The sequence below is a fragment of the Toxorhynchites rutilus genome, chromosome 1, assembly GCF_029784135.1.
Source record: "Toxorhynchites rutilus septentrionalis strain SRP chromosome 1, ASM2978413v1, whole genome shotgun sequence".
Classification (NCBI taxonomy): Eukaryota; Metazoa; Arthropoda; class Insecta; order Diptera; family Culicidae; genus Toxorhynchites; species Toxorhynchites rutilus.
This window is the reverse complement of record NC_073744.1, coordinates 91,013,648-91,025,150: the sequence shown is the minus strand read 5'-3', so window position 1 is coordinate 91,025,150 and position 11,503 is coordinate 91,013,648. Positions and strand designations below refer to the sequence as shown.

Genomic DNA, 11,503 nt, shown 5'->3' with positions numbered 1-11,503 from the left:
CTTCAGACAGAAGAAGCACAGCAGCGGTTCTGAGTACGAATCAGAGGGAGAAAAGGAAACTAGAAATAAATCAGAAAATGTCATCAGAAGTGGGCCATCGAAAGCACAGTTGTCAGCTCGTCAGTTTTTGTTCCGAAAACTTCTACCATTTTCTGGCCGACCGGAAGAGTGATCTCTGTTTTTCAGTAGCTATCAGACGTCGACGGAGGCATGCGGATTTTCAAATCTGGAAAATTTGGTCCGTCTTCAGGAGAGTTTGAAGGGAGCAGCGAGAGATGTGGTTAGCAATCGTCTTCTACTACCAGATGCGGTGCCCCAAGTAATGAAAACGCTTCGTATGTTGAACACCTTGCGGGATGTGTGGGTAGACAAATCATCGTCTGCGGAACTGCGAGAACTTTCGCCAACTTAGCGTACCACAGCGTTGGGGGCGGTGAAGAAATTGGAATTGTGTCAAATCTGTCTCACAGTAACAGTAGCACAGTCACAAAGCAACAAAGGAAGCATTAAACTCAACAAAACCAGAAAAGGTGTGGTACTTACCGTTGAACGTCGTCCTCAACCCAAAGAATACGGGAAAGCTTCGGCTGGTATGGGATGCGGCAGCAGAAATGGAAGGAGTCTCGCTCAACTCCAAGCTCCTGAGAACCGGACTACTTAAGTTCGCTACCTTCAGTAATAAACAAATTCCGGGAACATCGCGTCGGGTCAGCAATGTACGTAAAGGATAGAAACGCTCGAGACTTGTGAACAGTTCCCAAAGGCTTCTGACGCGATCATTAATAGACACTACGTGGATGAATGTTTCGAAAATAGCGACACCGTCGAAGAAGCGGTCCTGCAAGCGAGTGAGGTGAAATTGGTTCATTCCAAGGGCGGTTTCGAGATCAGGAACTGGGTGTCAAACTCCCCAGCTTTCCTGGAGCAGATGAGTGAAAAAGAGAAGAAACAGGCAAACCTCCCAGATTCAGCAAATCCCGAACGGGCTTTGGAGATAATGTGGAACACGAAAGATGATGCTTTCACGTTCACCACCTAGATGTAGGATAAATTGCTGCCGTACTTGTACCTAGTGTCTTATAATATCAACAAATATTCACGAGTAACGAATATGATTTTATTTCAGTGTAAATGACTTTTTTTCAGCTTGAAACACACTGCCCTCATTATTTTGATGACAATAACAAAAGAGTTAATTTTGTTCATATCGCTGATGCATGAACAAATTTGCTATAATGAAAGAATGCGGCATTGAGTGGGGTTCATAACTTCACTGTTATTTATACTTTGAATATCAAAAGCAACAAATTGATATTCATCACGTTCAATACGATATTCGTTGCGGCATTGATTTTGAGTCAAATTTCAAAAATTAAAAAATTAGTCAGGCTGGACCATTTAGAGAATAAAATCGCCAGAGTTCGATGAAACGAACTTTGCAAGAAATCGAGCAGATTTTGTTTGGCGAGACGTTAACAACGGCATAAATAAAAACCAACCGCACACAGCTGCCTCAGGTTAAATGTAAACAACAGCTGATTATCATTTGGCTAAAATGAAATTCAATTCTGACATCTTGAATAATCAAGATGAAAATGACACTGGGTGGAAAAAAAAACTTCAAAACATATTGAAGAACAAAAGTTCATTTGCTCATATTCACTGGTTGTCTGGATCTGCCATTTTAATTTTCGTTTGGAATATATAGGTTTTCTATGCAACCTAGCCCGAAAATCTATGCATTTGAGCTTAGCGAAGATGATTTTTTTCAACACTGCTTGCACCACGGAAAGATACCAACGAAACGTGTAGTGCTTAGCTGCATCATGAGCCTCTTTGATCCATTAGGACTACTGACACCGTTCACATGTTTCGCAAAGGTTGTGAATAGGATCAGGACATCGAAGGGAAAGCGCTGGAAGAATGGAGACAATGGACGAGCCACTTGGGTGTTGTGGAGTCGGTGAAGATTCCACGATATTACTTCGGCGACGGTGTGTCTCTCGATTACTCGACGTTGCAACTGCATATTTTCGCAGATGCCAGCGAAAAGGCTTACGGCTGCGCCGGATATTTCAGAATCATGGCTGGGGAAATTCCTCGGTGTACGATGGTGCAAGTGAAAACAAAGGTGGCCCCACTGAAACAGGTATCGATTCCACGATTGGAGTTAATGGCAGCCGTGCTTGGTTGTCGTTAGCTGACACTATAAAAGAGAAAACCACAGCTTGACAGTGGAGCAAGTGTATTGGCAAGTATTGGACGGATTTGTGCACCGTCCATTCTTGGATAGTTTCCGTTCAACGGAAATACAAGGCATTTGTAGCGTTCCGGATCGGAGAAATCGTCAGTCGGTCGCAGCCATCGGAATGGCGATGGGTGCCAACCAATGTAAATGTAATAAAGGGACACAGCTCGGTTCGGATAGTTCTTGGTTCCAAGGTCCTCAATTTTTGCGCAGACCGGAACCGGAATGGCTACTACCACAACCAAAAACCCCATATGTGGAAGAAGAGATGAGAGCGGCTTTCCTGTTACATGATATAGAAGTTCAAAGAACGTTAGTGGACGTTATGAGGTTTTCCAAGTGGAAGTTGAGGGCATAGATGGTCGTGACAGGCAAGCGATAGTGCGGACGACCAAGGGTATCTACAAACGACCGGTCACGAGTGCCCGAATTCGAAGTCTGTAAGTCTGGCTACAATCCGGGATTTACACCAGAATTACAGGGTGGGACTGTTGCGGCACCGCTGGAGACACTGTCGAATGATACAAGCGCTCCCCAGCGGTGAGCGAGAGAACCGGCGCACCAAAACGTCATCGACAATAAAATACAAACAAAACAAAAAAAAAAGTAAAAAGTTGATGAGCATACAAGAAAGATAGGATAGTGCACTAAATTCGAATCATAAACATTGTTAGTTTGGGTAAATATGATTGGAATTAATAATTTGAGATTGTAATAATGAAATGGAACTAAATATAGAAAACGGGAAAACATTAGGCCGAAATTTAGCTGATCGAAGAAAAGGGAGTGATAACATAGCGTGAACTACTCATGTGAGTTAAAGTTTGTTACATTAAAAAATAGTTTTATTAATTAAAATTCATTGTAGTTTTGAACTGCTAATAAAAAAGGCTGCTTCAAAAATCTAGTTCGAAACAACGTCCGAACATTGCGTACGACCACTTTTCCGCATCCGGTGTCATCGCCGCCTTAGTGAAGCGTCAAATACAGTAATCGTTCGCTAACTGGTCCTGGTTCAACTGGGCGATCGTTAACTGGTCCTTGGACCAGTTAAAAAGCAGAATTTTGTAAACAACCGACGCCATATTCGAATGGAAAATTTGCTGTGAGGGGCATGCGAATGTCATTTGAAATGTTATGAAAATTGACATTATTTTTGCTTGACAGGAACATTGATTAAATTACAGAAAAATAATTCCCTCAAATTATATTTTATACCTGTTGTCGCACTCAATGCGAAACTTCCATTGGAATCCTTTTGTTTATCCAATTTCATGATCAACGCGAATCAAACAATTGAAGTTACCCTCGATTTTATTTGACGTTTTGTATGCAGGACCATTTAATACGCGAATCTCGATAACTGGTCTTCCCTTTTCGCCCAGTTAGCGAATGTTTACTGTGTAATAATGGGGTTTCAGACAGAATGATGAAAGGTACTCAAATTATGAATGAAAATTATCTTCTCCGTATCAAATTATTGTGCAATGTGAATGAAAAACTTTGTTTTCTTTATGTGGTAAAATAATCTCTTACAAAAATTGTATCTGAAGATAATGTTATATTATAATGATAAGTTTTAGTGGAAAACTAATTTCGTATCCAAAAGTCGATACCGTACCGTTGTCATCGCACTTCATTTCGTTTTCACCGTGAAGTGGAAACGGGAATAAAGCCGCTGGTCCTTCTCGCCGAGTTATCGAATGATTATTGTATTGAGCATTGAGAATAACCTAAAAATCATATCCATATTTTCTCAACTCTACTCAGAGTTTGGCTAGAAAGAGGGATGGTCGTCACAAAATCGTTCATTGGTAATAACACTTGCGATTCTTTTTAGAATAAGTTGCAGATATCCTGCCGACAACTCCGTTGAACGCCAACTCCATGGCGCTGCTTATTAAAAAACAGGAAGTAGGTTATATCTATGGTATAACCGCAAGGCTGACGTAGGACTATCGTTGATTTAGAGATCATTTGTTTGAAGTTCAGATTATTTTCCAGCAATGATCACTTCTTTCCAGGTTTCTTCTCGATAACCAGCAAACGAAAAGAGTTGCGCGTTTATGTGTGTGTGTGTGTGGATATGTGTGTGCCGGCTGCTTCGATGTCTTCTCGGGGAACCGTTTTTCGATGCTGATACTCTCTTGGTCACCTTCTCTTCTCCTTCTGATCGATCGGCTTTTCAGCGCTCCCTCACAGTTAAAACAAACTGATTGCGATTCAGGTCAGGTCAGGCCAGGTAATGAATCCCTCGATCCCTCGCCGTCCAGCTCGTCCAGCACGTTCAGATCGTTCAGTAAAGATGTTGTCTTGTCGATGTCCTCACGAAAAATGAATACGTTTCACCACCAGAATATCGCTTAAGTATGCTTTTTGTCCGTGATTGAATCGAGAGAAGGTGTGGTTTACGATGACAATTTGGAAGGAAAACTAGAGGGGAATGAACTCTCTGAGTTTGAAACTTTCGGCGACTGAGCAATAATCGATTAAAAGTTATATAATTTTCGCGATGCGAAACATTTTCCGTTGCGCACGCATACAATATTGGATACGAAAATATCCTACTGATGGGGAAGAATAATGTTCAGAAGCTTTCCTGCTAATTACGCTTGATTGAAAAATTACAAAATCAATTGTATTTGGTCGCTGTGTTATATGGTTAGAAAACATTAAAATAAACTCTTTCACATGAATGTATTTTTCAATTCCCAGGGAACTAGCAGATTAATTTTCAACAACGATTAGATCTTTCCGGAATTTTCTTGATGCTGAATGGCATCCAAACGAAAATACTCCTTTCAGTTTGGTCGCACTTGATTGAAAAATCCAAAAGGAAATGTATTTGGTTTCGTCCCTAAACTGAGTGGGTTTACGAGCGGCGCTCGCTTATATAACGATTGGTGATTTCAATAGTCTGTTTTGAAAGCAATTTTAAGGCTATTGAAACAAGTTTTTGGATGAAAAAGTAACAAGTATATAACGCGTTATCTTTCGAATGAAGTGTTTATGATACCATTTCGTTCAGTTGTTTAAGAGCTATTAACGCTCAAAATCTCGGTCTCCGGCGTAACGCTTTCGTTTTCGAAACTTTGATTTTACACCCCGGTATAGAAATGAAAGACGTAGTCCTACGTCAAAATTTCCAAAACTATTTGGGACGTGATTTGTGTTTCTGCGGAGAGTGCTTCAAAACATGTTTATTTTGTTTATCTTTATTAACTTTGTTTCACTTCTGTGATTTCTCATGTATCTCATTTCGTAAGTACGGCCTCTGTGTTGTTACATATGACTTATGGCTATGTTGATACTTATTTTATTAAAGCTGCCTTCCATTAACCTTCTTAAAATGACCGGTGGCGACAAATTGTTTAAATTATCAAAATGTTAATCCGATAAAGTGCAACCCGCAACATGATTGCACATGATTTAAAATCACACCTTGTAGGTTCTGTTAAAATTATTAGACTCGAAAAATGTATTCAAATGGTCAATATTAGCTTTGAAGGATATTAAAAATACTTTTAATGCATTTACATTATCCAAAAATGGTTCCTTTGAGCCGAGAAGTGCAGTCCTACTGGGAACATAATGATGAAGAATCTAGAATAAAAAAAACATGTGATCAAAACCCGCTGCGGGACTCTATAACATGTGGTATTTTACAGACGTATTCATCAGAGTATACTCTGATAGTGAATCACACATTTTCCGAGGAGCACAGTGGCTTCCGTGGTCAAGTCGTAATTGTCACATATTAGGCTGTCAAAAAAGTCCTGCGGTATTTTTTTTGAATTTTCATTTGTTCATAAAATTAGTTACAATCATCTGTTTTAAGTCAAATATGCGCCGTTTTGTTCGATGACTTGTTCCCATCGAGATGCCAACTTCATAATACCCCTGTTATAGAAGCTCGCTTCCTTATTGGCAAAAAACTCGGATAGCCAATTTTCACAGGCCTCTTTTGTGGCTAACTTCTGACTACCTAACTCGTTCGCCATGGACAAAAACAGGTGGTAGTCACATGGTGCAAGGTCCGGACTATACGGCGGATGTTAAAGAACCTCCCATCCGAGCTCCCGGAGCTTCTGGCGCGTCACCAAAGAAGTGTGTGTCCTGGCGTTGTCCTGATGGAAGACAATGCGGTCTCTGTTTATCAAAGATGGCCTCTTCTTCATGAGTGCTACCTTCAAGCGGTCCAGTTGTTGGCAGTACAGGTCCGAATTGAGCGTTTGGCCATAGGGAAGTAGCTCATAATAGATTATTCTTTGACAATCCCACCAAACACACAGCAGAACCTTCCTGGCCGTTAATGAGGGCTTGGCCACCGTCTGAGCCGCTTCAGAGGGCTTCGACCACGACCGTTTGCGCTTCACGTTGTCGTAAGTGACCCACTTTTCATCGCCAGTCACCATCCGCTTCAGAAATGGGTCGATTTTGTTGCGATTCAGCAGCGATTCACATGCGTCGATACGGTCAAAGATGTTTTTTTGCGTCAACGTGTGTGACACCCATACATCGAGCTTCTTTGTGAATCCAAGCTTCTTCAAATGGTTAATAACGGTTTGATGACTTATCCCCAGCTCTTGGCCGATGCTACAGCTGCTACTATGCCGGTCTTTCTCGGCTAATTCAGCGATTTTGTCGCAATTTTTGACGACAGGCCTCCCGGAGCGTGGCGCATCTTCGACGACCTCTACACCAGAACGAAAACGTTGAAACCATCGTTGTGCGGTGGAAATGGAAACTGTATCGGGTCCATAAACTGCACAAATTTTATTGGCAGCTTGAGATGCATTTTTGCCTTTGTCATAGTAGTACTGTAAAATATGTAGGATTTTCTTTTTATTTTGCTCCATATTTGCGACACTATAACTCACGAACGACTTAACCAAACAAAACACTGTCAAGGACTATATTATACCCAACAAGCTATAGTATGATTCGATACAATGAATACAACTAGAACTACGCGCTCACAACGACACCTCGCGGAAATACCGCAGGACTTTTTTGACAGCCTAATATATCATGGTGGGTGTTCCGATTCGACTCTTATTCAAAACAATGACAAATTTCGTCAACCAAACGTACCTGAAATCCTTTTTGGGCTAAAAATCCGTGATAAGGCAAGAGTGTGTTATCGTATGCTTTTCTTAGGTGCTGTTTCAAACTGTCGCTGCAGGATGTATCATCCAATACGTTCCTGAAGAACATTTCAATCATTTCTAACGCTCGCTTAAGCCACAGTAATCCTTCAGTAAACGAATCAAACGAGTTTCGATTACCATCCTCGTCATACAAAATCATGTCCTCAAGATAGTAAAATGCTTGCTCGTTTATTCGGTATTTACCCTCCAGCCTCTACAAAGGAAATCAATTGTATATTCAACTCACAAAAGTTATATGCTCAAAATTACCTTCACATTGCCACGCATATCTTTTACTATTGGTTTGAAAATCATTCCAAATGTTTCTGTAATATAAAATGTCGTCTATGATATGCATGCAAAATATCGGATACAAAATTCTTCACCTATACTGTCTATCACTTGACTTGCAGATTCTAGAAAAGATTTAGTGATGATTTTTTTGTTACTGCTTTCGATTTCGGGAAAGCATTGTAGCTTGCTAAAATCTATCGATGGCCTACTAGCCATGGATACTATTTACTATTCGAGCAAAAAATGTTTCGCTTTTCTGAACTAACTGTATTCTCAGTCAAGCGGTTAATAGACTGAACAATATGATTCATTGCTCATTTGTCTCTGGACCATCCGCTATCGTTATCAGCATGCTTATCAATGCCTAACAAACCTCATTCATCGATGCCCCGGTATCACAGAGGTGCATTCTTTTTTCCAATGGGGAATGTTCAAAATTATGCACTAAAAAGAAATGAGTCTTCTTCCTTCATAACGGCAGTACATTGCACAGTAGAACTTCACTTTCTCAAGGTTATTTGCCTCATTATTGTTTATCAACCGAGACTTGGACATGAAGCTTCAAACTTTAATCGTGCACCACAAAGACCCCTCTTCCAGCCTCTTCTCTCATACAGGGTTTGTGTCATTCACACTGTGATACACTCAGAAAAAATGATTAGTAAATCAACCTTCACAATTTCGTGAATTCCGCTGAACAATCAAGACCCTGTTGGGGGCTGTGGACAACTGAAGGGGGAGAGGGGGGTACTGTATGAGAATGTCCATGCTTGTCCAAGGTGAGGGGGTAGGGGGTTTAGATAATTTCCACGTGGACACGTTAAGTATTTTTAGAGTAAGGCCATGTTCTCACTGCAGCGGGGCTTCAACGTGGTGTGAGCGGGGCGTGTTCACTTCTCGCCACGTAATTTTGATTCACTCACATTGCACCGTGCCAGCGGCGTGTCTTCGACGTGTTTTAAGAAAATTGTCAATGTGTGTTTTTGAATGAAAGAATGAGAATTGGTTTATTTTTAAATATTCCAACATCGTTGGACGTATTCGGCTGAAAACTCGGAGGGTTAAAAACGTAAAAAAAATAAAACCAAAAAATTTTAAATTATGTCACTATTACAAACAAACATATGCAAAAGAGAGGCGGTGAAGTACAAATATCGCTGGCGTGAAGTGTTTTCGTTTGCACGCCAGACACACGCCAAAACCACGCTCACGACACGTCAGCCTGGTGTGAACACACACGATCAATCGTAAGGGTCACACGCTCCGCCCAAGTCACGCTGACGCTCCGCTGCAGTGAGAACAAAGCCTAAGACATTCATGTTAATACTCAAAATTTAATGAGATCTGTTTTGTATTTACAAGATTTTTTGAACTTCACGCCCACCCTGAGTACTCTGTATTCATCAATGAAAAGACTGAGCTGCTTGAGAGTGCTGCCCGGACTTACATCCATATTTTTATACTGGGTGTCTGACGAGTAGCGGAATGAACAGAGTTGTTTATCGCGTATTCTACGTTAACCAACAACTTCGACCAGCCAGAATGCTGAATGGGTTCAGACTGTTTGGCAAGCATCGACTTAATCACTCTGTTAACCCTCTCAACCTGCCCGTTCGCTTGGGCGGAACCAGTAGCAATTTTGACATGTTCAATATTGTTATCCATGAGATACGAACTAAATTCCAATAGCGTAAAGCATGTTCCACGATCACTGATAATCCTTCTCGGCCGACTGTAGTGCTCAAAATATTTGTCAAGACATGCACGTACCTCCTTTGAGCTGGTCGAATTAACTGCATACAACTTTACATGCTTCGTGAATGCATCAACAACAACTAATATATGTTTTCTTTTCGATATAATAGACGGAAGAGGCCCGAAATGATCAACATGCACCGTATCGAATGGAATAGGCTTCTTGGAAATATTGTATAAATTATGACCTGAACTATTAGGTGAACCGGAATACATAACGCAACGTATGCAATTCTGAATATATCGAGCGACTTTGTCTTTCATATTTGGGAACCAATAATGTAGCTTAATTTGGTCAATGCATTTCGTTGTTCCCATGTGACATATCTTCTCGTGAGCTAAGCGTATTACATTGTTCTGCATTTCACTTGGATCATAAAGTAAAAGTTTATCAATATTTTCATCATCAGACAGTTTGTACACCAATCCGTCCTCCAGCGTAAAACCATTCACCGGGCCCTTCTCTAGTTCACTACGTAATTTGGCAATGTGGTCGTCTCGATTTCGCGTAACTTGCAGCTGGAAGAGGATATCATCTGTACTGACAGCAAAAATTATTTGATCTGAATTCTCACATGTTTGAACGGGAGCTGACTTAGAGCATCGACATGCGTCATAAGTTTACCACTACAATGTTGAATAGTATAATGATAGTTCTCTGATTCTAAAGCCCAACGAGCTATTCTCGCATTGACACTCTTGCGGTTCAATGTCATAGTTAGGGAATTACAATCAGTTATGATTCTAAATGGGATACCTTCAAGGTATATACGGAATTTACTGAGTGAGTATATGATAGCGAAAGTTTCCAATTAAAACTATGATAAAGCGACTCAGCAGAAGAGGTACGCTTTGAAAAATACGCAACTGGGTGCCATTTCCCGTCATCATGTTTCTGTAGCAATATACCACCAAAACCTTCGGCACTGGCATCACAATGCAACTCTGTTTCTTTATTAGGGCAGTACAGAGCCAGAATCGGAGAAGAAACTAATTTATCGCGGAGATACAGAAAAGCATTCTTGCACTTCTCATCAAAGAGAAATTTTACACCAGGTTTGACCAACTCACGTAGTGGTTGCGAAATACTTGAAAACGATGGGACGAATCGGCGAAAATACGAGAACAGACCTAAACACTTACTCACCTCTTTAGAGTCTGTCGGAAACGGCAAGCTCTTGATAGCTTCCAAATGTGTGTTGTTCGGTCGTATACCCTTTTGACTGACAGTGAAGCCTAGCAACTCGACTGCCGTGTAACAGAACAGACACTTCTTAAACTTTATCTCCAACCTATATCCTGCCAAACGTCGCATAACTCGTCTCAAGAGCTGAAGGTGTTCTTCAATAGTATTTGTTGCTAACGTTACATCATCTAAATAAACCGTAACGGAACCTTCCTTCAGAAAAGGCTCGAACACTCTATTAATAAATCGTTGGAAGACCGCCGGAGCGTTACGTAATCCAAACGGCATCTTAACATATACGTACTGTCCACTTGGTGTCACAAAAGAAGTATACGGAATAGTATCTTCGGAAACGTTGACCTGATGGAATCCATGCTTCAAATCCAAGACCGTAAAATACTTCTTGCCCTCTAAGCGTTCTAAACAATTATCAATAAGCGGAATCGGAAAAATATCACGTACGGTTATTTTGTTCAATGCTCTATAATCGACACACAATCGTTTTTCACCTGATTTCTTAGTTCTTAATACTATCGGAAATGAGTAAGGAGGATCACTGGGTCTTATTATGTTTTCTTCCAAAAGGCCATCGACTATTCGATCGACTTCTATTTTATCGGAATATGAAAGCCGGCGTGGAGCGTAACTAATCGGAACATCGGAAGTTAATCTAAGCTTCATTTCGTAACTGTGCTTTACAGCCGGAATGGATTGCCAATCGGAATAATCTTGTTCAATAAATTGACAAATCTTTTCTCGTGTATGACAATCTAAGCTCGGGTCAATATTATAATCCTGCACATTACCAATTGTATCAATTAGAAATACGTCAGGCACTGCGCAATTTCGAATGGGTGGAATACGTTTACT

The 11,503-nt window shown here is 40.7% G+C and overlaps 2 protein-coding genes across 5 annotated transcripts in view; one reads left to right on the top strand and one right to left on the bottom strand.

Annotated features, from left to right (window-relative positions):
• Positions 1-11,503, top strand: part of LOC129761423 (uncharacterized) — a 98,545-nt gene that overhangs the window by 73,997 nt on the left and 13,045 nt on the right. The window contains exon 2 of one of the 4 annotated variants that reach the window (XM_055759182.1): positions 4,273-4,329. The exons of the other annotated variants lie outside the window; for them this stretch is intronic. The gene's annotated coding sequence lies outside the window, so the exon portion shown is untranslated. Of the gene's footprint in view, positions 1-4,272; positions 4,330-11,503 lie in introns of those variants that run through there. 4 annotated transcript variants of the gene reach the window in all.
• LOC129761560 (glycolipid transfer protein B) lies at positions 5,448-8,296 on the bottom strand. The gene is made up of 4 exons (XM_055759299.1): positions 7,785-8,296; positions 7,669-7,724; positions 7,343-7,612; positions 5,448-5,851 (listed from the first exon to the last, which is right to left on the bottom strand). Exons 1-4 carry the CDS (start codon positions 7,906-7,908, stop codon positions 5,684-5,686), a joined length of 618 nt encoding a protein of 205 aa, XP_055615274.1. The 5' UTR covers positions 7,909-8,296; the 3' UTR covers positions 5,448-5,683.